The 27874-nt window shown below is 45.6% G+C and overlaps 2 protein-coding genes across 2 annotated transcripts; both read right to left on the bottom strand.

Annotated features, from left to right (window-relative positions):
* Positions 1-420: 420 nt before the first annotated feature.
* Positions 421-17857, bottom strand: LOC310820120 (enhancer of mRNA-decapping protein 3-like). The gene is made up of 7 exons (XM_083691647.1): positions 17790-17857; positions 17229-17403; positions 16095-16300; positions 11791-12162; positions 5922-6075; positions 4201-4418; positions 421-3859 (listed from the first exon to the last, which is right to left on the bottom strand). Exons 2-7 carry the CDS (start codon positions 17390-17392, stop codon positions 3525-3527), a joined length of 1449 nt encoding a protein of 482 aa, XP_083547773.1. The 5' UTR covers positions 17393-17403; positions 17790-17857; the 3' UTR covers positions 421-3524.
* A 380-nt stretch (positions 17858-18237) lies between these two features.
* Positions 18238-22030, bottom strand: cyp1a (cytochrome P450, family 1, subfamily A). Its single transcript, XM_083690951.1, has 7 exons — positions 21955-22030; positions 20499-21371; positions 20260-20386; positions 20052-20141; positions 19785-19908; positions 19576-19662; positions 18238-19481 (listed from the first exon to the last, which is right to left on the bottom strand). Exons 2-7 carry the CDS (start codon positions 21336-21338, stop codon positions 19184-19186), a joined length of 1566 nt encoding a protein of 521 aa, XP_083547077.1. The 5' UTR covers positions 21339-21371; positions 21955-22030; the 3' UTR covers positions 18238-19183.
* Positions 22031-27874: the final 5844 nt, after the last annotated feature.

Raw genomic sequence — 27874 nt, 5'->3', positions numbered from 1 at the left:
CAACCAGTGTAACAGCTGCAGTCCTGTAGGCTACATCCCCACATCCCCAAAGTCTGAACCATGTGTACCCACAACAATCAATTATTTCATATCAAAATACTTGTTCAATATATTAAAAATAGTGAACTGACCCGCAACTGACCAGTGAAAATTGAAATACAAGTTTGAAATCGAGGCCCACAATCACGGCCCTTGAGAAACAGAATATTTCCTGAGCAGTTTCCATCACTGAAGCATTATCATGGAATAATGTCAACGTGGACTGGGTCCACAAACACACAAATGGTTAAAAGTACCTGTTGTGTATAATGCTTATAATGTTTCACTCAGGGGAGGCTAGTGGAGGTAGAAATCGGAGGACGGGCTCATTGTAATGCATGGCATGGACCTCATTCCATTCATGCATTACAATGAGCCTGTCCTCCGATTTCTACCTCCACCAGCCTCCCCTGGATTTTCACTGTCACCTGGGTCAACACCAACACTTTGAAAAACACACAGGCGGAAGTAAACAAGAGAGAGGAAACCCCAGACGAACCCTGTAATGCTACGATCATACGGTGTTTTAGCCCTTCAATTATAGGGAGTGAATATCACCATGTTGACAAAGACCTTCTGAAAATCACTGCAATTGGCAAAAGGAAAACATGGCCTACTTTGGGAACAAAAGAGTATTACTTCAGAAATGCTTGAACTGGGGATTTATTACGACCATAATTAAGACCATAATTTTGTGCAAGGTTTCTGAGGAGTGTTTTCAAACGACAATAAAAATGTCCTTCATGATTTCTCACCTCGGCACCCATAACTCAAGGCATCACATGCTCAGGCATGTGCTGGAGCACTCAACGCTGATTAAAACAGTAACCTCAGGCGGAGATGAAATCAACAAATAATACATCAGACGTGTTTCAGATTGTTCGTTGGGGGAAAAAAAAAGAGAAGCGTTTCTGATGATTTACATACCGGTTAATGACACATCGGCTTGGTCTACTCTCACACTATGTCTGGCAAGAACATGTGGACTATGTTCTGGATACATCAACATGGCAGTTTAACATACAAATAGTTAACATGCCACACACAGAGCAAGCACGTTCCAGGGAACAACATTACTGCACAACATGATCAGAGATCCACAGAAACAAATGACAAAGCATGCAAACCGGCCGTCGAGTTGCTGTGTTTTATGACCTTTAGTTGGAGTAACATCCGATCTATTGCACTCCTTTCACAACAGTCTGAGTGGGAGATGGAGTGCAAAGACGTCGGAAAGTGCTGGGAAATAGAGAAGTATAAGTGACAGGATGTTGGCAGCGTTTTGATCACACTAATTCTGATCAATCATCTGACCTCACACAAAACCCCGAAACAAATAAACGAGGATGTGCAAACACACGCAACAAACAACTGGAGTTAAAATGAACGTGACATCTGGGCTCCGGCTCTGAGAGAAAATACTTCTGGTCCTGGGGAAGACAGCCGTCAGCCGCAATAGCCGGCTTCAACGGCTTACACCGTGCGTGCCAAGGCCAATTGCTTTTCCACAGTCATTTCAGGCTTCAACGGTGCTGACTCCGCGCCTATTCGGCGCTTAAAACTCTGGCTTTTAGCCTCCTCTACCTCCTCGTCCTTACGAGGTCAAACGGGGCTAGGGGCGCGGTTTAGAGCGAGGGTGGTATATTCCTTATAGGACACTCTGATCGAGATAGCACCGGGCTCCGCTAGTAAGCCTTGGCACGCACTGATATATAACTGTTCTACCTCTACAGGCACCGCTGTCGAAAAGCGGCTATTGACTGGCTCTGTGATTAAAAAGTGCTCTGGGAGACGGGAGCCACACGTGAATCTAATCCATTCAGCACAGCTCCCATTACAGGATGTCTGCTTCAGAGCAAAACTAAACCATACAAAGATGCGAGGGAGATGTGTTTGGAAAAATTGCTCATCGTTTGCTTCAGACGTCCTGGGCAGTACGTGACCAAACGCGACGGCAATCAAATAGGTGTTTACACAGCAGCGGAACGTCTCGCACAAATCCATTTCTGGTACATGTTAAGATCCACTTGCGAAATAATTGAGGAAAATATATTTCCGTCTCTAATCTTTTGCGGCTTCTCTCTTCCTCTACACATCCGGGGCTTGTTCTTGTGCTCTGAAGAGAAGCTCAGAGTCATGCACAAAAGTTAATTTAAAGCTGAACTGGCGTGTACAAAGTAACTAAACGGAGTTGTATGCGTTTTGATATTCAGTGTTAATACTACTGGTCATATGAGGGGTACATAGACCAAGAGGAGTAGGTGTGGCGACACAGAAGCACTGATACTAAAGTGTTTGGCACTAGTTTTCATTGACTGTTTTAGTGTTCTTGCAAATCTAGCCCAGAGGCTTTTGGGATATACAATACATGCATTTAGACAAATGCAATCAAACCACCGTTGAATTCAGACATACATTGAGAAGAGCACACAAACAATAGTTGTGTGCTGAGATGAGGCCTCTGTAAGCTCAACACTAGATTTCAACACTGTAAGCTCAACACTAGATTTCAACACTAGATTTCAACTGAACAATTGCTACAATCACTTGTCACCAAAATGTGACATTTAATGTGACCACCTAGGTAAGCCAGAGAAAGAGAATAATTACATATTGAAAATCTACAATTGGAGATGTTCTTTACCTTAAGAAGCAGGTGGCGTTAAATAACTATTTACATAGAAATTAGGATCATTTATTGATCTGTTCTCTTAAATAGTTCATGGGGACTTCACGGTTGTAATTGACTTCCAAAGCAAGTGTTCCAGTGCACTGCTCCAGCTAAGTATGGACATATGTTACACAACTTGCCTGAAGAATACAAAAGTTAAAGAACAGCATATCAAATAATAGATTTTCATGGGAATGCCCCTTTAAAAGAGCGGTGAGGCTGAGCTCAGAGCTCTGCCGTGGGCCACTGGGTCAGGTCCAGTCTCTCCACACGCTATCTATTGTAGGAAACAGGAAGTCTGAGTCAGGCTTGGAGCTGGTCAAAGGGTCAGGGTTCAGGGGTCACAGATAGAGACTAAGAGCCGTCAGCTCTCTGTAAACAAACTGTAGACTGGGTGAGAGAGGGGGCCACAAAGAGCCCTTATCACAGCACGCAAAAGGACAGGAAACGGCCCTATCTCAGAGCGCTTCCCTTGTTTGAGTGGCACCTCACGCAACCCAACACACGAGACTCCCAGGGGGTTCTGCTGGGAGGAAAGGAGAGGAAAACACACGCCACCAATACAATTAAGTCCACATTCTGTTAGGAGAACAGCCCTCCACCGTTCTCAGTGACTCTACGCATCTCACTCTCAGAAAGGCCTTGACATTGCTGCTGGGAGCTGAACCATCAAGACTTGGCAGTGCTGGAGGCTGATCCTATGTATATCTGTGGGCACTGACACACTTCCTCCAACGCCCACCGTGTTGGCAGCAGAGGAAGGACAGTGGGCGCAGGGCTATACTCTGGCCTGGTGGAGTGTCCCGGGGTCCGGCTAGGCCGAGTGTAAGGGGATGACAAACTTGCAGCCGAAGGGCGAATGGTAGGCGATGCCTACTTCTTGGAACACCTGCTTGGGAATGCCAATGTCACACAGGTAGACCCTCCCCTCGCCCTCAGCCAGGGGCAGGGGCAGGCCGAGAGAGAGGCTCCACTTGGCTTCTACCGCCTGCTCCTGCCCGCTCACCGGAGGGTCGATGCTTAGCACCGGGGCTCGGTTCTGGTTGGCCCAGTCGGCCGCTGAGCGGTACCAGGGCTGGTCTCTGAGGAGGGAGTTCTCATGGCAGTCCAGACAGTTGATGACCAGGTCCACGGGGCTGACGGGCAGGTCTGCAAGGAGGGATGACAGTTAGTTAGAGTGATCAGATCACTGTGAACTGATCTCATAGCTTTGGATAGGACGGTGCGCCTCCAGCAGAGGGCAACGTTGTCGCAGGCGTAGGACTGTAAAACAAGTCAACAAGCACTGTTCTTTTACAGTCTGTGTCGAATATAACTGGAACAACACGCAAATGGTTTGCCAAAAATACCCATAAGGAAGTAGTTTCAGTTTCTCCCCCCCCCCTATAGTTGAGTTCGATAAGATATCGATAACATGAGATAGCTCCCTATCTTAGGTCTCTAGGCAAATGAGTCGTGTGTGGTCGGCGGGATCCATGCCGATTCAGTACCTTTGATGCTGGCCACCTGCTTGCCGCCAGTCTTGCTGTAGAGCATTAGCTCGTTGACGATGGACTCCTGCATCTTGACGAAGTTGGGCAGGAAGAGGATGACGTCCACGTCGTGGTTGGACAGGTGGCGGCCACAGCTGATGCCCTGGGCCCCCTGGACGTGGGGGCCACACAGTAGCGCCACCGTGGGCCGCTGGTGCACGTTCTTCGGGGTGAGCCTGTGGACAATCGAGAGGCGCAAACAGTCACTTGACAATTAACGGATAAATTAATTACTTTATTAATTACACATTATTTAAAACACAGAGTTGCCTCAGCTGTTTGAGCACAACAATACACACATTCAACATGATCGTGGACCAAAGACCAAGGTCTACTGACCTACACACACACACACAAACAATGCACTGACAGCGTAATTTATATTTATTTACATTTATTCTAATGTATAGTGTAATGCCCCATCCCCATGTCACAGCCTCTAGCCTCATTGCCTCTTAGCCTCACACAGCCTACATCATTTATTGTTCTATTTTTGTAAAAAAAAATGTTTTTTGCAATTTTGTTAATATTTGCTATTTTATGATTTTTTTGTTAATATTTTGCTTATATATTGTTGTTTTCACCACCACCAAGTTAATTTCCTGTATGTGCAAATATACTTGGCCAAATAAAAGAACTCTGCTTCTGATGGTGATTCTAAGTCCACTGTGGTCCTCGTGAGGATAAATCAAAAACAGAGGCTGATGCAAAATGTGTACCATATCTATAAATATCCATACTAGATCTGATTCTGAACAGGACAGGATATGCAAAGACACTGTAGACATAAGACCGTGTTAATGTGCCACACTGATACTATCAGTATTATAAACATGGCACTGTTATGCAAGGCTGGGAGATATACTGTAGGCCTTTCATGTTAATAACACAGCTCTAGGAACGAGAGTTCCAGACCTCTGAAGCCTTTGTCTGCAGCCTGTGTAATTAAGGTCAGTAGTCCATTGTGTGGTAGAGGCTCTGTCTCAAGTCTTGCCAGCTAAAGAAGGCCTTCAATGGGTTTTTTCCCTATGATTAACTGTGCTGAAGCAACACACCTCTCTTCCTTTATTTTGGAAGGTGTCCTTGGGTCTTAGAAAAGGTCTATATAAATTGGATGTATTATATATTTATTTTTTTATCGTTAATGTGACTATATAGACATACTTTTGAGTTTCAAAGCCTAAAAATAAAACAACAACTGTTTTCTTCCCTTTCTCTAGCTGATGACTGATTGTGGCACCTATTCTTATATAAAGTCTTAGCTGCGATGACTGTGATGTACAGTTGATTCACTTACTTTAGAATGTACTTATTTGTAAGTTGCTCTGGATAAGAGTGTCCGTTAAATGACTAAAACGTAAAAATGATTAAAAAAATTTGTTAAAATGTGAAAAAAAGCCTGGAAGGATAGTCTGACATGGAGAGGTGAAAGGGGAGATTCTCAACCTCAGACATTCTTGACCTAAGGTGTGTGTAACAATATCTGTGCCTTCTCCAGGGACTGCCTGGGGGGGGTCAAGATGAACCTTGTGTCTAGAAAACACACACACATATACACAACAGTATATCATATCACCACAGCAACCAAAAGTAAACAATCCCACAAAGGTGTGATTGCATAACTCCGGCGTGTTTGATGATGTCATGCCCCCAAGGTGGGGGGGGGGGGTGTCACTCACCGGTTGGGCCCCCCCAGCAGTGTGAGGGCCATCTGACTGGCACACACACCCGTCATCTCCAGCCTGCGCTCCAGGGACAGGCCGTGGTGCTCGGCTACCGCCAGCAGACGCTTGTGGAGCTCATAGGACACGCTGGGGACCACCAGCCCTGAGTCTGGAAAGGGGGTGGGGGAGAGAGAGAGAGGGGGGGGGGGGGGTGTGGAGGAGAGAGAGTGAGAGAAAGAGGGGGAGAGGGAGGGAGGGAGCGAGAGAGAGAGAGAAAGAGAAAGAAAAAGAAAAAAGAAACATATTAGAGGGAGAGCATGTGATTTTAAGCCAGACAGCTTGGGTGGAAAGCTGTGAGATGAGAGGGATTGCCATAAATGGATATGTATGTTTTACCCTAATGCTGTCACAAAGCTTCTAAAAATGAAAAGACAAGGTCCAGAGCTTTAGCAGTTCAAATCAGCACAACTGCAATAGTTAGCATTAGTGTAAACCGGAACATTTTTAGGAACTCTCAATACGCGGAATGAACTTCCGAGATGCACACACGCCCTCACTCGAGCACACACACACACACACACGCACAAAGTCCTTGGGGACAGGAGTTTATGTATAAGCAGCAACATCCTCACGCAAGGAGCCAGAGTTCCCTTGAGAAACCCCCTCTTCCCCCCCCTGATCCGATCTCTTTCCCATCTTGGAAGATTCCTTTTTTTCCCCTCTCTCTCGTTTATCACTGTTGTCTGGAGCAACAAAGGAGAGATTAGCAACCTTTACAAAACACCACTAGTATGAGACCCCCTCTGGCCCTCTGGAGGGGTGGGTTCACACGCTCCTGCTCATCCTCTCCTGAGCTCCCTCCGCTTCCCCAAAGTCACGGCTCTGTCCTAGGCACGACACACACACACGCACGCAGGCAGGCAGGCACACAGAGATGCAGGCACGCACACAGACACACAGACACACACACACGCAGGCAGGCAGGCACACACACGCAGGCACACACACATGCATGGACACACACAGGTGCACACATGCACGCACACACACAGCCACACCCCCCACACCACCACACCCCTCCCCCAGAGGGCCCAGTCAAAACATGGGGGTGCTATGACAGAGCAGGAAATGACACATCAGAGGGTTAAGGTGAGCGTGCATAGGTATTATGTTGGTGAATGGACACCTGGGTCTTGAGGGTGGATTGTGTGCGGAGCTGGGGAGAGACAGTGTGACAGATGCATCGGCGGCTTAGTGAGTGAACGGTAAGGTCAGGACTGCCTGTCAACACAGTTGCAGCTCGTAGGGGGTAGACCCAGGACAATCGCTCCAGAGAGCCCTGACTGCTGTCACCATGTCATTATTCCAGTAGCCACACACACACACACACACACACACACACACACACACACACAAACAGGTCTTTAAAGAGCCTGTGCGCTAATCTGTACCTATAGCCAGTGGCACATTAGACAGGGTAACCAGAGCCAAGCGGAGGGAGCAGCAGGGCTCAGTATCCCTTTGATAGTCAAGCCACTGGGAGGCGGTTAAGACCTTAATGGCCTCCTCCAAATCTCTGGCCTGGCTATTGAGCGCTCAGTGGCCTCAGAGGAGTGCACGCATGCATGCTCTCACACTCTCACACACACACGCACACACACACACCCACCCTAGCACATTCACATTCACACACACACACACACACATACACTCATAAACACACCCACCCTAGCACATTCTCACACACACACACACACACACACACACACACACACACACACACACACATACTCATAAACACACCCACCCTAGCATATTCACACACAGGTATACATTAACACACCCGAGCACACACACGCATACCCACACACACACACCCCCCAGCAGCGCATACACACGCACACCCCAGCACGCACACCCACAAAGACACACACATGTCGTGCCTGACTGAAATGAACCTTATCTCTTCCCTGTCCATATCTCCTCCCTCTGTTCCTTGATCGTGGCTCGTACAAAGACAACAGGTAATGTGTCACAGTGCTGTGAGAGAGACCCAGCCTGCTCTGATCCTCCAATCACGCGAGCGATAAGCACACTCCAGTCAACAGCTCCTTGTCATGCAACCTAGAAGAGCCAGAGACCTAGGAGGGCCTAATTGCTTTTCAACCATCGAGCCAACCAGGTGCGTTTGTAAATAATTCCCCCGGCCACACACACACACACCTCTACTCAACCCCCCCCAAACACTGTGGGGGGCACACATGCACACGCACGCATGCACACACACCTCTACTCAACCCCCCCCCCCCCAAACACTGTGGGGGGCACACATGCACACATACGCACGCACACACACGCACACCACACCTCTACTCAACCCCCCCCCCCCCCCCCCCCCACGCACGCACGCATGCCACAAAGCGGTATGGATATCCACACACGCAACGCTCAACCTGCTCAACTGGGTAGCCAGGAGCACGCAGCGGTAGTAAAGTAAACTGAGCTGGAAGCAATCCTTCAAGCACGACAAGGAGAACGCCGGGGCTGAAACCAATACACGCGGGCTGGACCAGGGCCATGTGTGATTAGAGCCTGGTGTCGAGAGAGAGAGAGAGAGAGAGCACAGCAGGGAGCTGCCTTCACAGGGCCTCTGTACCATACTGCAGACCCCCGCTGGCTGCTGCTGCAGCACACGCACGCACCGAGAGACAGAAAGACAGGCAGGCAGACAGACAGACACACACAGCACTCCCTCATAATGGAAGATTAATGCAGGTCAATTGATTAGAATTGATTAGTTGAGAATTGATTAGTTTACTCCAGTGCCGAGGAAATCGATAAAAGTTATGCATATTAAAAACACACACACACACACACACACACACACACACACACACACACACACGCCTCAGCTCTTTGCATCAAAGACAACAAGCAGGGCTGAGATTTGTGCTGTGGATCAGACACTCAGGTGTTTGCAGGGGAGAGATTGGAGGCAGTGGTTGGTGAGTGTTCCTACCTAGCCTACTGTACACAGGAGGGAGGGAGGGGAGGGGGGAGGAGGAGGGAGGAGGAGGGAGGGGAGGAGGGGGGAGTGATGACTTAGCTCAGCTCACTACGACTGTGATCAGGTAGATAAACAATGACTCTCTGTGCACACAAACACATAGCCCTCGGTCTTGTGTAGCAGGCAGGTAATACTCATACTCATACGCCAACGCACAACCTTACAACCAGACCTTTGTTATTCTTCCACCCCCCATTTTCTTTTCTTCTCCCACAGTGCTGTTGATTTAAATGTTTACAGGGCTGCAGAGGAGCCCAGGTTTTTTTTTTTTTTTTTTTTTTTGTTCCTGTTGGTGAAGGTGCTGTTTATGTAAAGCCTCGTAGGCGGCCCCTGCTAATTACAGAGTAGGACGGGGCCGGGGATTAGAGACGACAGTCACAGCCCGTTCCAGTCTCAGCAGACCTGCCCGTCCGGTAAAGAGGAGGAACGAACGGCTTTCCGCGTTCGGGCACCCAGGCACACCGGGGAACAGGTTAGCTCGCTCTCTAATGTTCTGGTCAAGTCGTCGTCCTCCTCCTCCTCCCCCTCCGCCCACCGTCGGGGCCCCGACGCCCTGGGAACACTGGCTGGCCTCGGGCCAAATGGGTGTCGGTGTCAAGCCTTTCGAGGAAAGTCACGAACGACAGACGTGTACAGTATGTGTGTCACGTACCAGGGTTGAGAGCATACTTTTCAGGTGACTGGTTCTGTGGTCGGTGGAAGCATAGCGTGCAGTCGCTGCGCTTCAGGTGCAGCGGAGCAGTCAGACGGTGTTTACTCACTCTCAGCACTCCTGACTGGACGTGGGCTAAGAGTGCACTGTCATGGTGTGACTAACCATCATGGAGATGCGATCCTCTCTTCTTCCCCATTGGCTGTCTGTGTGTGTGTGTGTGTGTGTGTGTGTCTGTGTGTGTGTGTGTGTGTGTGTGTGTGTGTCTCTATCCTCTCTTCCATGTTGCCCACTCAGACACACAGTATCTCACTCTCTGCAAAACACTCAAAAGTGTACCAGATTTGACCGGTTCTAAGATCCCAGTGTGTGTGTGTGTGTGTGTGTGTGTGTGTGTGTGTGTGATACACTAGTTAGAACTCTTCCTCTCACACCTTGAACCCCAGGGGCCTAGGCCTTGCGTGCCATTCACTTCCCCTCTGCTCTGCGTGTTCACCAGTTGTGTAACCACACACACACACAAGGTGTTGAGGTGTGGGGACTGAGACAGCATGGTGTGTGTGTGTGTGTGTGTGTGTGTGTGTGTGTGTGTGTGGTGGGGGGGGTTAGGGGGAGGGGTTAGGGGGGCAGTGTGCTCAAAAAAATCCCCTCCTTGTTAAACAGTAACCAGCCAGCCAACCAGCCAGCCACGGTACTATATCTAAGGTGGGAGGTGGCCCCTCTCTGGCCTATGGGAGACAGTTACTGTTGACCCGTGCCGAACGTGTTACATCACAGAGTAGCACAACAAGAATATCAGACTATCACACTCTCGCTCAGATAGCTAATACTATTTCTGTCTAAGTCAACACATTGGGGGGGGGGGGAGGAAATCAACTCTTTCTAAAGCAAACATTCCTTTACCTCAAAACCTACACACACACAGAACATATCCTGTGGGAAGACTTTGTTGCGTGACTACATTTTTTTGTTGTTGTTGCCACACTCTGGTTGAATAAGTCAACAATCTACACTGGTTGTTCTCTCCCTGACTAGGCAACGCAAAATACATTCCAGTGTCTTAAAGGAGGGAAAAACAAACATGGTGGCTGTGTATGGAGTGTGAGTGTATGGAGTGTGAGTGTATGGAGTGTGAGCGCTCGTGTGTGCGTGTGTGTGTGTGTGTGTGTCTGTGTGTGTGAGTGGAGTGTGAGTGTATGGAGTGTGAGCGCTCGTGTGTGCGTGTGTGTGTGTGTGTGCGTGTGTGTGTATGCGTGTGAGTACATGGCGGGGTGTGTCCAACCTTAGGGAGAAGGCAGGCAGCAGTGATTACAGGGAGGCTCTGCTCCGGGGCCAGTCACCCTCACCTCATGCACCACTGGAGGCTGTGGCCTCAAATCTCCTCATCTCATCTCAAGCCGATGAGCTCCGCTGACAATCACCACGCTGTTGTTATTCCTCACGGTTGTGTCCGATTACCGGGGCAATTTTCTTCTCGTCTGTTTGTAGAAGGCCTATTTATAGAACTGTACACAATGTCCTCTTTCTCTGTAGTCAGGCATGGAAACTTCACACACTGTCAAGTCGGGATGAAGTGGAAGGTAAACCATTAACATACATATGGGGTGAACTAACCATGTTGAGACCATGTCCTAGTTCAGAAAGCCTGGGGAAATCCTTTGCAGAAAGTGGCTACAACGGGGTGGAAACCCGTTTGAAATGTGTGACAGCTCGCAACTTGTCAAACCAATCAAATACTTCGCTTGGGCGGAGCAGAAAAAAAAAATGAATTAAGTTTTTCATTCAGGTTTTCGTCTATTTTCTTGGATGTCGCAGGCAAGCATAGGCAACAACTCTCTGCAAAACAGTCCTCCCTGGTTGGAACTGCAAGCACATTCTCCCATCGTTCCCTCCAGTTCAATCCAAGCCAGATTGGCTAATCTAGAATTGTCCAGACCTCCGGCGTGAGAACAACGTGATTTGGAGTTATGGCTCCACGAGATCAGGGTTGAACACATCAACACACAATTATAGTGGAGAGTGTTTACCGACTTTTTAAGGAAAATAAATAGATTTGACACTTTGGTCATTTTCTGGTGTTCTGCAGGGCTGCAGCTCTCTAGGACTGTGTGTGTGTGTGTGTGTGTGTGTGTGTGTGTGTGTGCGTCTACTCTGCTCTCTCTTACCAGTGCAGTACTCTTTGCCTCCGTTCTGCGGGACGCTGATCTGCCGGTAGACGATGGGCTTGACCTCCAGGATGTTCTCATCGTGGCGGTATCTTGTCGGGGTGCGTTCGCCGGCGGGCGTGCTGCGGGACCGCGGCCCGCCCTCCATTTGCGAGAACACGGCGGCCTTGTCAAACAGCGCCAAGTTTCCCTCAAAGTCAAAGTCCGTGTCCAGGCCTTCGTCCGTCATGGCGTCCCCCCCGAAGCACTCGTCATCCCTCAGCCTCAACTGCCCTCCTCCTGCTCCTGCTCCTCCTACACCGCCGTTCTTCACCCCGTTCTTCTTCGGCGTGGCCTGGTTGGGCTCCCGACTACTTGACGACACTGGGGGAGCTGTGGAACAGACAAAAGAAGGAATTTATATCAGAATAAAGACAAATATGTCTAATATATATATTAATATACATAAAAATATGTCATATATATATATATATATACACACATACAATAATAATTCAACTGAAACATTTACATAACAGTAATATTATGTCAAATAAATCAAGACTAGGCATTCATATCAGAGAAAAATTAAGATGGTAGCTACACCCCATTAGCAGTTACATAACAGTTATATTACTGTTACGTCAACATTGATCAGGTTTCAACTGATAAACATTGACGTAACAGCAATATAACTTATTATATAACTAATAAATGGGGTGTAGCTACCATCCCTAATGGCAAGCACACATTCCCCGTTCAGGAGGCGATCTTTCCAGTGTAAAATCTCTTCAGATCCAGTGTCTCTGAATCATATCATATTCACAACACTGATCTCATCCTCTGACTTCATCAAAGGAGATATATTGGTGCTGTCTTTCTGCCATGAGCCCTGTCTTTCTGCCATTGTTAAATCCCCCATTCATAAAAGAAGTAGCCTAACAGATTTCACAGAGTAGGAGTGATCATTTTAATACAGTATTCCTAAAACGTAAGGCCATCATTTTAACTGGCAAACTACCCTCATCTTCTCCATACCGGTTTCATTGAGAAACGTAGGAAGACATTCCTAACATAAACACAACGTGAACACAATGTTTCTATAACATAATATAGGCCTAGACTAGTCTGCGGCTAGAAAGTAGAGTACGGCCCATTGACAGCCCAATCCTCGACACAAACGTTTACATACGTGCCTGCACAAACAAAACAAAACCAAAAAGAACCAAGATGAGAACAAAAAAAACTGGAAAAACCTGGTGTTCAACCCTAACCGAACGCAGCTCTCACGCTCACCTAGAGAGAGAGAGAGGCACAGTCGCACGCGAGTGTCACAGTGACAGCTCAGTGCTTTGGGCTCTCACGCAAAGACACACACCGAGAGTCTGCACGAACACACACAATGGCATTGTCAACTGATCACACCGACCCGAGGCCTGCCACTACCCCACAATGCCTTTGGACACACAGTACAACCAACCTGACCATTGAAAATGGGGACGGTATCAACAATGAAAAATCAGTTTGTGTGTGTGTGTGCAAATATTTTAGAATGAAACCGCACTGAATTTATTACCTGTAAGTACTTAGCAAAAAAGCAGTCAATCAGATGTCTGAACTGGGCACACTGGGCAAAGATCCAAGTCAAATAAAGACTAAAGAACACCAGGTAATAGTCTCCCACAAGATGTGGAAATGTGAGAACACAGAGTAGCTTCGGGTTCAATGAACCTTGAGGGGGTTTTGCTTTGCCAAATATGGACTCAAGCCGACTTTAACATCTAGACTTCTGCTGTGCGAGAAACGAGAAAATCATTCAGAAAAAAAAAAAAGGCAACAAAATTTTAATGAATGAGTAAGCATGACCTACATTTAAAAGCTAAGGTGAGCTCGCTAAAACTCTGGCCAATAGCATTCGAGGACAACGAATCACCAGGGCAACGGTGACATCAACAGGAGCTAGACTGGAGTGACAGGGTGCTGTGACAGCGTGTGAGGCTTGTCATCGAGTGGATATGGGAGGGGAAATGTGTTCACATGCAAGGTTAGAATGACAGAAGGAAAACAATGTCAGCCAGCCGTAACACCTCCTTGTGACACAGCCCAATCAAGAACAGGAAGGAAGCGCCGTGAGTAGATTAGCTTAGCTGTTAGCAGGGGTGCGGGGGGTGGGGGGGTCAGGGGGGACACAGGACTGCGCAATGCACATAATGAGTTCACTTCTAGTTTTTACACTGACATCATCTATGCCAGGATATTGGGTTGGGTAAATTTTTCAAGGGCTGAAGACAGGCTCACATTCCCAATTACCCCTTTAATGAGGTCTGTTTGGGTCCAAGAACATAGTCTTCTTTTGTCAGGGTCTAGGCCTATGCATCATTTTGAACATTCCCATTCTACTCTCCCAGAAAGATGAATGTCAGATAATTAGAGAACATTTATAGAGCCCACAATATAGCAAGTCGCAACCCCACCTTTCCTCTTTGCGTGGCCTGGGGCTGGTTAGGGGCATGGCATTCCGTGTGAAAGGGTCAGCCAAACCCCTGCCACTCAACACTCTGGCCCCATGCAATTTGTGCATTAGCTCCTTGGCCACCGGCCCAAGAACTAGAGATTAACATAAAAAGTCAAAGGTAAACAGTGTCTCCACAATTGATATCGCCTGCCCCTTCCAGGCGCACTGGGACAACACAGCGTCCTGTTGGGGGGGGGGGGGGGGGGGGGGGGGGGGGCGTTTCCTGTGCCAAGCTGGAGAGACGGAGGAAGAGGAGACGGCGAGAGGGAGAACAGGGGGGCACTAAGGCACGTAAGCCGGGCCTTGCATAACCTCCTCCTTAGCAGCAGACACAGTGAGGGGAGAATGTTTATTGATCTTAGTCACTCACATATTGTAAAGAGGAACTTTGGTACTGGGCTTTAGCACGCTATGGGAATCAGTACAACAGTGGCCGGCCTCCACGCTCAGGCTTGTTAAAAGTAACTGGTGACACCGCAGGGGGAAGGACACCAGCATCACCGGACAGAAATAAACCAGACAGATAAAGCTACGGGAGGACAATTACCCCGCTGTTTCGACTAACAGCAACGGCTGCTTTATGAAATGGGTAGTGATTGTGATTATGCAGGCACAACTCAATTAAATATCATAAATCATATGATTTATTTATAATAAATGATTCCGTACATCTGACATCCGAGGTTCTGCTGCAACAACGTTGTGCCAAAAAGCATCGGAAGGGTTCCTGACTGTGTCTAAATGAAATATTTGTATGATATGTCAGGCAAAATACAAAGTGAGAATGCTACATGGTAGATCTAGGCCTACCTTTGCACAAGGCCAATCTCGCCAATTGTACATTCATCTTATGTAAACTGGCTTAGTGATCTAACTCTCAGAGGATGCGTACTAAGTCCATTGATGTTACTATGGGGAACATGACAATGAACAGAGGGTGAAAGACACTGTGTCTTGGCTCAGATAAAGTGACAGTTGACAAATGTGCATGGCCCAAGGATTAGGTGGTGAGTTATGTGTGACACTGATATATGTAGTTTCACATTTCCTCCTGTCATTGAACAAGGACAAGATAAACAATAAGAAGTTTCTGCTCTTCAATTACCAAAAAAAAAAAATACAGCCATGACGGTGCTTATGTAAGCATGTCGTAAATCAGATCATGCTCCCATTGCCTTGCAATTTAAAATGTTTTGAGCTGGCTTTCTAAGAAATTCTTAAGAGTTGGCATCAAATTCAGACAAAAAAAAGCTTGCGAAACATTTCTAAACACAGACATGCCAAATCTTACTCAGTCCACCTAAAAAGCTACAAGCTATTCATACACCGGGCTGCATGTAGCTGCCACTGCAGCCGGCTGCTTCCCTCTCGGGTTGCACACAAAAACATCGACTAGACCAGAAAAACAAACCTCCGCACTCAAACGTTGAAATGAAGTCAAAACTGTCACCAGAAGAGATGTTTTATCAGTGTTCCCCTGTGGTGGTGGTGGTGGTGGTGGTGGGTGGTGGGTGGTGTACTCTGGGTGTCGAGTAATGCCTGCTTTCCTCTCATCAAAATAAGAGTCATGCATTGTTAGAAGAATGACTTGACGAAAAAATAAAATAATAATAATAATAATTGAAATGCATTAGCCGGCACCCTGGAATACACCACCGCAACTGTAGTGAGGAGCAAGCTAGGCTGCACTGAGGGACTCACTCAGGGACTCACTCCCCCCCCCCCCAACCATCCATAACTCTGACTCCATAACTATGTACCTTTACTTTTCATAATCTCCACGTCATTGTGCCCCCCCCCTCAAACTCACCTCTACGTAGAATGGTAATTTGAGCACTAGTGGAGTGGGTGCTATTAGCAGAGTGGGTGCTATTAGCAGGGTAACTGGCCCGGCTGTTCTGACCCCCATGCCCTGATGATACAGAGCCGGGGTCAGTCAGGGTCCCCTGGCCTACACTGGTCCTGTTGCCACCTCCTTGGATATCCAGGAACTTCAGCTCTTTGATGTCCATAGCACTGCACACAAAGCAAACATTGGCAGAAACACATTATCAGCTGTTGTATATGATATGATATGATGCTTGAATATAACCAGTGCTGTTAGGAAGACATTTTCTCTTATGTATATACTCTTATGTATATACTCTTATAAGTATATAACATATAAACAATAACAAATCAGAGGTAGCTGGATAGCATCAGGTCCTATGGACAGAAACTTTGCTATGTATAAAAATAAAAATGTCCCCGTCAAGACAGTTTGTAATCAAATCCTTCTTTCACTGATTCTGATGGTTCGTCGGGTGGTTGTCCCCTTTGACGGGCATCAAGATGGCCGGATTTCTCTCGCAAAGTAATTTAATAGCAAGTAAAGGGAGGTAGTGAGCTAACTTTGACCAAAACCCAAGTTGGAGCTTAAGTTAGATTACTAACTCCCTTAGCTCGCTTTGTAGTATTACCCCTTGACTAGTTGAAAAGTGTGTGTTTATTTATTGTTTGTACATTTGGCTAGCTTGATACCCGTCAAAGGGAGCAACCACAAGAAGAACCATCAGAGTCAGTGAAAGGATGTTATAAAAAAAACGGCATCTTGGCAGGGTAATTTTTACTTTGACACATGGCAAAGTGTCCGTCCATAGGACTGCATAGAGGAGGATGCTCTCCGGCTAGATCAGAGTTGCCAATCTCATCTGAACGGAAAGAGGGTGAGTGCAGGCGCTCATTCCATGCACCTATAACCAACACCCTGACAAGTCATCAAAGTATCAGTTGAAAATTGTGAATTGTTGAATAAGCGTGTTACTCTTTGGGTGGAAAGACAGTCTGCACCAAAGCCTGACCTCTGCGGATAAGCCTAGACACACCTGAACTAGATGAGAATGGAGGCTGACTGATAGCTGCTGTAACCCCCCCCCCCCCCCCCCCTATATGATGACACCGTTACCTGAAGGTGACCTCGGGGACCGGGAACCTGACTCCGTTGTGGAAGGGCTGCCTGAGAGAGATGGTCTGGCTCGCCTGGTCCACTGATGACACTTCCCCTTGGTACATTCCCAGTGTCGGTCCACAGTTTATTGACACCAGACTGCCCAACCAGTCGGCAGCCATCCTCTCAAATTCTATATGTGACATAAACAAGGACAAGTGTCTTATTCATTGGGCTCATCCGATATATGTTGCATTTTCGTACATTTCTAGCTAGCTAACATTCTGCCACTAATAATACCCTTAACTCGACCCAGCTAGAAAACAGCTGTCTACAAAGACAACTCCACCACCAACCTTACCAGCGAACTTACGCACATATTATTAATATCCATAAGCTAGCTACCTGGTTGGCTAGCTGGCTAACTTATGAATAGCTAGCTAGCCAGTCTTGCTCTTTGGTTTGCTGCTGCTGTGAAAGCTAGCTAGCTACTCACAAACTGCCACCTTAAAATACGTGTACTGTGGCTGGTTATTTATGTCTAAATATTAGTGAAATGTATAAAGTAAAAGACCATACCTCGTGTAGCGAGCTAGGAGACTTTTTGGATGATTTTCTCGCTCTTGTAAACCAGATAAATTCCAAACAGACGATCTGCTTCCTGTTTTTTTTACGTCACTTCCTTTCCTTTCTTTTCAGCAAGCTGTTGACAAAGTACCTTTCCGTGTGTGTGTGTGTGTGTGTGTGTGTGTGTGTGTGTGTGTGTGTGTGTGTGTGTGTGTGTGTGTGTGTGTGTGTGTGCGTGCGTGCGTGCGTGCGTATTGTAAGACAATTATATCTTATTATAATTTTAAGTATGCTCAGTTAATCTTTGTGCTGAGTTTTTTGGATTGCAGTAAATGTGAAAATATCTGGAAAAATCTGCAGGTGCTAAACATTGACTTATGTGAGCAAATGCATCAACTGTGAAATAAATAGTAAATGTGACACTGCTGCTTGCAGAAATCACAGCCTAACCACAAGTGAATACATTTGATTTGCTTTTCAGATTTTATTTCAATTGCTACCAGCATAACAATGCACAGTTAGTGTACACAATTGGGGTTTTAGTTTAGTTGAACTGCAAGTTTTACAAAAGTCCTTCGTTGCATTACAAAATCTTACATTAACATCAGAGATACAGTAATACAAAAACATATTACATATGCAAGGAGTTGGTATCCTGATATGTCACACAATGCCACAGCGTAACATGTCACCACAATATATACACATTAAAAAAATTACTTTGCAAAATACATAACACAATAGGATTAAATATATACACAAACAATCACATTTTGGGATACAAAAATAGCTTCAGTGTCTTTTGCCCATATTACACATATTAATAGTGAAACAATAATTATTTAGCTTAGAAATGGAGACGATATCCATTCAACTCTATATTGGATCTATGACCACCTGAATGATAACTCAAATTTGAGAGAACTTAGGCACTTATGGAGAAATGTAACTGTAGCCTACATGGAGGTAACATTTCATCCCCTAATTACTCTACAGCAAAAATGATATCCCGACATGGATGTGAATAAACTATTGCTTGTTTTACCGCATGATGGGTTTTTGGTGCCTCTATAGTCTCTCATAATGAATGGATTGATTAAATTGTCTCTGAGACAGTATGAGTTGTGATCAAAGCAAGTGGATATGAAGGCAACTGATATCACAATGAAACTCCTGACAACTCTGTATGGGCTGCAATCAGCTGATATCCCAGAAACTACACTCAAAGAGGTTATGAAGATTGTTTTTTCATAATTGAAAGCTTGTTTGGAATCCCGCTACAAACCCATATCATAATTCCACAGATATTCGACTTTCTATGATTTTCTCAATACCATACCATCGAGTATCTATGGCAAACCTACGTCAGCTATATTGATGCTGAGAGCATGTTGGACACATGGAGCTCACTCCTGCCCCCGTGCCCGTAGGCTTGCCTTCAGTTGGCAACGTTTGTGCTTCATCGTGAGGCCGTATTTTGGGGTCATGTCCAGTGGGTGTCCAGGCATCTCATGGAAACACAGCTTCTGGACCAGGATGGCCAAGAAAAGGAAGACTTCACTCCGTCCGATGGCCTCGCCGATGCAGCGGCGCTTGCCCAAGCCGAAGATGAGCACCTTCTCCCCGTCCAGCTTGTTCAGTTCTGTCCCGTCAGCACTCAGGAAACGGTCAGGGCTGAAAGTGGAGGGGTCTTTCCACAACTCACTGCGGAGCAAAGATACGGAAGTTCAGAATAAAGGAAGGATACACAAGTGATTCACAGTACTGTAGCCAGCTATTATATAAGAATCATACTCACGGGTCATGGTTGACCTGCCACTGGTTGACAAAGACACAGGTGTCCTTAGGTATGAAGTAGCCATTGAGGGATGTGTCTTTGCTGGTGCTAAAAAACAACAATTCACCATAACAGTCAAACTATGTCACATTTTCACACAGTATGTACAATCAATTAATAACAATTAATATTTAAGAATATTTAAAACATTTAATTTTTATGAAACTCACCAGTGTGGGATGGTGAACGGGAGAAAGGAAGAGTGGCGGAACAGTTCCAGAATAAATGCCTCCAGGAGGGGTAAGTTGGGTTTGTCAGAGAGACGGGGAGTGCGTTCCAGGCCCACCTTTTCCTCTGTTTGGGGGGAAATGGAGCACATCAGTCACATGGCCAAGGGAGGAGCAGAAGAAGCTCAGTGTGCTGTAATATGTTGAATGACAACTCATTCAATTATCGGGAATCAGAGCATTCCATTCGAATCAGTAAGTTTCACTTACTAATTTCTTGATGAAGTCTGTCTTGGATCTCTGGATATGCCACCATGTACACAACAGCCCATGACAAAGCAGTGCTGATGGTATCAAAGCCTAGGAGAGAGAGACATGTATGTATTGAGACACTGAAAAAGTCCTCAACAATTATTTCATTTTTTTAATCTCTCAACATGTATAACTACTGTATAAACTGTTTCAATGTTCAACTCACCTGCCCCAAAGAGGTCATTGACAATGCCAACAATCTTCTCGTCAGAAACCTGCACATTGGAATTCTCATCCAACTTCCTGTCCTCACAATGGTCAATGAGAGAGTCAGTGATGTCACGGATATTGTCCTGAAAAGAGACCAATTACAGAAAATTCAGCATCACCGACAAGCAATGACAATGCAGATCAAACACAGAATATAGGAGATGATGTCAACAATGATGGAAATCTTATATTTACCTTGTCATAACTACGGTAGTGTTCGCTGACAATCTTCTGGATGAAATTGTTAAAGCGAGCATTGATGTCGACGAACCTTTTCATGCCGCCACTGGGCAGGAAACGAAGGAGGGGTATGAAGTCAGGAAGGTTGCCGCTGCCCACCACCTCTCCAAACTCATCGCTCAGGTTCACCAAACTTAGCAGCTCCTGGTCATTGTGGTTGTAGCGCCGGCCGAAGCACATTCCACAGATGACGTTGGCGACTGACACAACAATGTGGCGGAAGGGGTCAAAACTGCCGTCGGTCTTCATGACGGAGCTGAGCTGTTTCAACAAGTACTCTCCCTCTTTGCAGATGTGTTCTTCAAGCACACACGAGTACTCTGGGGTCGTGCCCTCAATGGTGGAGAAGGAGCGAAGGGCACTCATGGCCAACTTGCGGCGGGCACGCCACACCCCGGCCTGGTCGGTGCTGAAGGCGAGGCTCTTGCCGTCATTGATAAATTGGAAGCTGTACAGATCTGGCCTTCCGGCGAAGTCCTCCCCTTGCTTGATGAGAGCCTGTCGCACCGTTTTGCTGCCACTCAGGACCACCACAGGCCGCATCCCGATTTGGATCTGGAACACTGGGCCATAGCGCTCACTCATGGCCGTGAGGCTGAGGTGTGGGTTGTTACCCACTTCCAGCACGTTTCCAATGATGGGCAGAGGATTTGGTCCAGGGAGGCGACGAAGCCCCTCTGGAATACCTGTGTATAAGGACTTCATCAGCAGATATACCAAGCATAATGTTACTATGGCCACCAGACCCTCAGACACTGAGACTGAGCCAACGATGGGTAGTATCATCAGAACCATTTTGATATTTCCTTTTTCTGGCTTCTGTGCAACCTGCAGAGGAAAATAAGAGGGAGATGTTTTTAGCGGTGAAAAGTGAGTGAGAGTTTCTTCAAGGTGTCAACAGAGGAACAATGCTTGAACATTTGCTTGAAAAATTTCCTGGAGTTAGTTTATGCAATAAGAGCCTGTCTCCGTTATTGATTGTCAGTTTGGCATGCGTTTTCCCTTCACACTCCACACACTCTTTTCAAGCCATCCCGACAGCCCATAGGCCTTAACATCCCTGTCTGTACCGTTTGTAAGCTATTAACTCCAAATTGCTTTTGCCATACGTGCATAGACCCATCTATAAAAACGTTTTGCGATTACATTAGGCAACACCGAGACTCATGAATGAAGAGGATAAGGAAGACGCATGCAATGCGTTTTTTTTTTTGAAGATTGTAGCCTATTGGGTAATTTATGCAAAATAGTTAACAAGCACAGATATATTTATCTTATTTCCTCGGTTTGTTTTTCTTATGAGATGAGCCTACAAAAAGTGTCCTATTATTCCAACTTGCATCTGTTTACTTGTTATTGACTTCCTTGAAATGTAATTATATGCTGCAATAGTAATTTAGATAAAGCCTACCTTAAGCAGCGAGCCAAACGTGCCGTCTTCAAATTGTCTGAAGTTAGGTGAGGATAGTTCTCCACAGATTATTCTCCTGCTTTGCAGTGTCTAAAAGTTAGAATGAGTACTTCTTTTATAGTGCGCTTCGCAGCTCCATTGGCTGCTGTCTGCTGTGACGTAACCCCCCCCCCCCCCCCCCCCCTCCCTCCCCCTCTCTCGGGCGCCAGGAGCAGCGGCAGATTCTTTGAGGAAGACGCATAATAAAGATTAAGCGGATACATCAATGAATATCGTTTACAGGGAGAGAATTCGCCATGTTTTGGCGAGTATTCTATCAAAAGAATAGTGTTGGTAGTGAGTGCAGACACAGTTCACTGATTTATCCAACTATTTGCCCTCTTGTAATTTATTTAATTTAAATTTGAATTGACATGATTGGATGACAGATACCGAAGTGGCAGGTACATTTGGATGGAGTTAAAGCAGAGCCTGGATCCAGCAGACCCATTGCCGTCTGTATTTATAAAATCATCTCCTCATCAGTTATTTTCTATGCATTGGACCTTAGCAATTATATTGAATACTTATGATAATGTTGATAATGATAAAAAAAAGAGAAGAAAAGTAGTAGTAGTAATAATAATAATAATAATAGCTTCATAATAATCATTATATAATGTTACACCATTATATCATTGTTATTATTGTATGCATTCTTTCTCTTTTTTGGGCTATTTAACCACCAGCTCGGATTAAAAGACAATTGATGCCCCCCTCTCACTTTGTAAGCCACATATCCTTTTAGAATAGGTTAATGCCTAAATTAATTTAAAAAGTTGGCCTATGGCCCAATAATGACTGGCTAGATATAGCCCAATGACTTGAATAAATTATTTATCATAGCACTGATCTTAGTATACTAATCCTCCCAATGCCTGCACATCAGATCCACTGCAAATTATGTCACATAAAATGGACTAGGACAGCCTCTTTAATCGTAAACATTGTAACATGTGCTTTGTTAATACATTTCCCTATGCAACTAAAAGGAAATGATTATGCATTGCTTAATTAGTGATCTATATTTTGGCATTCGCCAACTCCCTGTAGATCTTGAAGCAATCTGTCTCGATAAGTGTTGCTATCAGCGCCTATTAGGGAGAACCTCAAGTTCCGAAGTATAGGACGAGCATCTTATTGAAGGTTTATTGTCAGAGTTGCTTTACCTATCAATTGTGCTCCAAGACATTCGATTGAATCAGAGTCATAACATTGTCGCGAGTGAAGCTTAGGCTTTTGCAATCAATCACAAGTTAACATCCGATCACTGTTGTCTTAATCAATTGTCCTCATCCTCAACTTTGTAGGCTATTTACTTGTTGACAATCGGTAGACCTATGTTAAATTTTAATCATGAAAGTGTCTGCACCGCAACAACCGCAGTGACGTTCTGAGCAGTCAGTTTTGAAACAAGTCTTAAACAGTCAAATGCCATTACGTGCGTGCACCTGTTAGCGCTCGAGTTAAAGATTGCCCAAGTTGCGTGAGAGCGCTTTGGCGAAGCCCTCGCCTCCCCCAACCCTTGGATGGGGATGCTGTGGGGAAAGTACTCGGTCAGCACAGCAGAGGTGAAAGGGTAAAAAGGGTAAATGAGTTCATTAGCCCCTTCCTGACTCTTTTCCAGATCCCAACAGTGCTATCAACTACTGTTCAAACATTTATCAATAAATTATAGGGACAAATAGAGACAAATTATAGAGTCTTAGATCAGCTGAGCACCATTATTGATAGGCTTAGCCTAATTATATGGATATCATAGGTGATGCATCATACAAAAGGATACATTGCCCATTTCCTCAGAATGACCCTTTAGTCAGAGTATGCCTATTCAATTTGATGATTATTTTCCTGAGTATATCTACAGTTTATTCATAACTCTGTACTGGGAACATCAGGCTGTCGGTCAGCTATTGAAGGACCCAACGACAGCTGGAGCGGTGCGCGTATTTGCGACCACGTGCGCACGCAGATTTGTAGATTTAACTTGTTACCGTAGGGGCTGCCTTATCTATGGCCTATACGCCTAACTCTATATGAAATAGTTCAACATTTCATGGTGTCAATATCTCGGATAGGCCTAATTAAAAAAAAACATGCTCCATCAGCTTCGAAAATGTAATTGGCTTTATATATATATTATATATATTCAATAATGTCAAGTATTTGGGCATATAGCCAACTTTGGCAAGAGGCTATCGTGGCTATAGTGAAAAGCTAACTTGTGTTCTGTTTTGGGGCATAGTGGATATTGTTCAATGAACAGGACAGGCTTTATAAGTCTAGATACCATACTTATATTCCCTGTAGCTGATTCAACGTAAATGTGTCTATTGTAGGGTATTGCAGAGCATAAAACATGAATATGTGCTCTCATAAGGCAATGAGACAACTTTGTTTTTCTATCATACCATAAAAAATAAAAGATTTATTTTTGAAGCAGTCTATTAAAAGTGGGCTACTTGCTAATATTTCATGGAATGAGAAGCCCAAAATGCGCTTATGTCAGCTGTAACAAGTCACCTATTTGCGTAAAGTGTAGCCATGAGGGCAAAATAAAAGTCATTATTGTTTGATGGAAATCCTAAATAGCTAATAGCAACTCGTTTGATGAGTCCGCTGAGCTTTCGCCTGTCGCCCGCTCGTCGTGCCTCTCAGCGCTGCGCTTCTGGTCCTGTAGTTCGCGTGAGAACGCGGAGCTCCCGCACGGAGGGGTGGGCTTGGTCATCGGGACAATCCTAAATCTGCTTGGTCAGTCACGCGAAGGCAGCAGCCCCTGGAAAGACACAAGGGTCTTAAACTCGCAGAACAAAGAGCGCAGGACATGAGACTTTTTCTTGGGCACGGAGGTGCACATATTTGCGCGCTATAGCTTCTGTAAATGCGAAGATCTTGGGCTTTGGAGTCATGCGATCTGCCACTCAGGCTTCATGCAGGCATGCAAGCGCTGTGCTAAAGTCAACTGCTTAACTCCACCAAATAGCAATTGCCCTAGTCACGGTAATGCCAACCATTGCAGGTACCGTTGCGTGTGAACCGAAAACATATTATGAAATTTCAAAGAGCTACTTAGGCGTAAACTTTTCAGAAGTTCTCTCAAAAAGTAATCCGTTCAGTGTACATAACACAGTCAAAACTGATTTATTAAGTAGCCTACCCACACAAGGAATAATCACATTCACCCTAAAGCACGACATTGTAAGAGGAAAACGATAGCGTGAGAGAGGGAGCACGGGTGGGAAATTCCATTCACATTGCAGCATTCAATGAGAACATCACCCCAGTTTCAAAACGATAGTTTTCAATGTTTGTTCTATTGTTGTGGTCGGCTACACCACTCCCTGTTCATCCTCAGTGACCGATCAGTTTCAACAGTTTCTCCACCTCTGCTCTGATCACCACAGGTAAGCTGCAGACAGATGAAATCCAATGCAGAGTGCAGATGTCGTCCTATTTCTTTTATTTTTTTGTGAATCATATTTGCGTAGGCAAATTTTCCACTGAATTAAGAGTAGGCCTAGCCTATGGGTGCGATTGGCAAAATAAGACTCTTTGCACATCTTATGACATGTCGCTCATGTCCATCTATGATAACAATCTAACCAAAACACAAGTTTTCCCCACAGTAAATCTTCTAAATAATAAAAAAAATTCTGAGCATGAGATAAATGCAAGTCTAATGACTGTGAAGTCAAAGTCTAAGCACACGAACACCTGTCACATTCCCATTCAAACCAGGTGTGTGCCTCTGTATTGGAGTGTGTGTGTGTGTGTGTGTGTGTGTGTGTGTGTGTGTGTGTGTGTGTGTGTGTGTGTGTGTGTGTGTGTGTCTGTCTGTCTGTCTGTCTGTCTGTCTGTGCGTGTGCATGCATACGTGCACGCTTGCCTTGCTGTGTTGGAGAGTTCGTGATAGATCAGCACATAACCTTCCGCACAGAATAGTTAATCGTTAAAGAGGTCAGACTATCGCTTTATTTGATCCATACACCTGTAAATGGCTGAGAGAGGTTTTGAAGTGTTATCTTTGCACGCACCACCTGCACATGAACAGAGACTGGGGAGAGACAGGGGGCTAGGCTATAGGGACTCATTGTTCATACATGCAGGACCCTCACAACAAAACAATGACAGGCCCAGTGTAGCAGACAACCCTGAAAAACGACCCTGCCTGTAATGCACTTATCGGTTTTGGGGAAATTTAAGCGGACTTGCCTATATTTGGATTTGATCATTTGTATTCAAGAATAGCCCAAATAAAACAACTGGAAAAAAGTTTTGAGGAAGGATGCTCTAATCAGTCGGAAATCAGTAAGCAGGCTTCTGGCCATGCGTGTACTCTGATCAGTCCGACCTTAATAGGATTATGTGGGACTGCAGGTCATGACCCCCCTTACTCATGAATTCAGACTGTGACCTCAAACAAACTTAAATTCAATTCGTGGATATCCTCTGACCCTCATTCTCCAGCCAACGAATGATATGCAATTGGCCATTACACCCGAGACTATATTCACATGGCACCTCATCCTAAAACATGGACTCATAAATTAAATAAAAACTATTTGTTGATATCATTATTTTAATCACTAGACGATCATCTAGTCCTAGATGAGAGGAGATACTACATACATAAATAAATAAATAATGAGGCCTAGTCGGTAGCATGTGAAATGGTGAGATTTAAAAGACAGTTAATTCCTTAGATGACGACATGGGTTAAACCAGTGCGTGAGAATCGATAGTTAATAGGGTCAGCAAAGAGGTATCAGATCAGTTGACCAGCTCTCGCTATCGCTCTCCGACACGCAATCGCCTACACAAACTATAATTGAGCAACATTCTGTCTCGCTCCCGCTCGCACAAAGAGGCTGGTCGGGTAAAAGCGGGGGGACCAATTGTATCACCTTCCCCTCGTGGACAGGAGTGAATACCAGATTAGTAACTGAGCTAACAGTCCCAGTCTCTCTCTGTCCCTGTGAAAGCCAGTGTTCGGCTCCGCGAGAATAACAATAGTTGCGTGCGGAAATATCTCGGTCATCCATCTTTCTGTCACCTCTCTATTCGGGCACGAACGTACCATACGGCTTTCCCCCGCTGACTCAGACTGTGCGAGCAAAAAAAGAGAGAGAACATAAAGGCGGAAAATATGAAACGCGTGTTCAAAGAGAAACATAGCCTATAGTGAAAGAAGATATGATTGACATGCTTGACACGCAAAACAAGCCATGCGTGAAACAGATTATGCTCGTGTGTGCCCCCCCCCCCCCCTCCCCTTCATTCTTTCAGAGGACTGTTTGCAGCGGAGCGGGTTGACAGCACATCTACGGGTTAATCATTGTGCCACAGCCCCGGCATTGCGTGCAGACTATGTTTGCTCGGGCCGTGCCAAGGGTCGTGAGGTTGTGTACAGAGAGAGCAGAGGGAGGCATCGGCCAGCCTCGCGGGTCACCCCTTTTATCAAAACAATCACCGACCGTTTTTTGGGAAGCACGCTACTGTTGTGTAAATAGCCTACTAAAGTTCGCAGTGATTGGCCAGCGTCTATGTGGATTTCCTCTAATGAAACTAGCGCATTTAATGCATATTTCCGTTCTTGGCCGTCTAAAGTTCAAGTGTTTATAAAAAGTCTCCCTGCATTCTTCCTTTTGTTCCAAATAGCCTACATTTTTATCCGGCCCTTTGAAAGAAGTTTGATTTCCCAGGCCAAAAACGGTTACTCCATTAGTGTGGGATAAATACAGGCAAATAAATTAACAAGCACGAATAAATAAAAAGCAAATACATGCATAAATAGGAAGGGAAAACAAATAGATTCCCACTTATTCAGAGTTCATGTGGTAAGTGGCTCTGGTTCCCAGAAAGTTTTTAGAAAATCAACCTC

Source organism: Argentina silus, assembly GCF_951799395.1.
Source record: "Argentina silus genome assembly, chromosome: 19".
NCBI lineage: Eukaryota > Metazoa > Chordata > Actinopteri > Argentiniformes > Argentinidae > Argentina > Argentina silus.
This window is presented reverse-complemented; position numbering and strand designations above follow the sequence as displayed.

What these genes read in the sequence shown, in the direction of transcription:
- LOC310820120 (XM_083691647.1), bottom strand. Translation starts at nt 17,392, where the DNA reads ATGGCTGCCGACTGGTTGGGCAGTCTGGTGTCAATAAACTGTGGACCG. An exon ending in AGGCAAAGAGTACTGCACTG is followed by an intron (nt 6,076 to 11,790) that starts GTAAGAGAGAGC and finishes CCCCCTTTCCAG; the next exon opens with ACTCAGGGCTGGTGGTCCCC. An exon ending in CTGCTGGGGGGGCCCAACCG is followed by an intron (nt 4,419 to 5,921) that starts GTGAGTGACACC and finishes GATTGTCCACAG; the next exon opens with GCTCACCCCGAAGAACGTGC.
- cyp1a (XM_083690951.1), bottom strand. Translation starts at nt 21,338, where the DNA reads ATGGTTCTGATGATACTACCCATCGTTGGCTCAGTCTCAGTGTCTGAG. An exon ending in ACTACCGTAGTTATGACAAG is followed by an intron (nt 20,387 to 20,498) that starts GTAAATATAAGA and finishes GTCTCTTTTCAG; the next exon opens with GACAATATCCGTGACATCAC. An exon ending in CAGACTTCATCAAGAAATTA is followed by an intron (nt 19,909 to 20,051) that starts GTAAGTGAAACT and finishes CCCCCCAAACAG; the next exon opens with AGGAAAAGGTGGGCCTGGAA.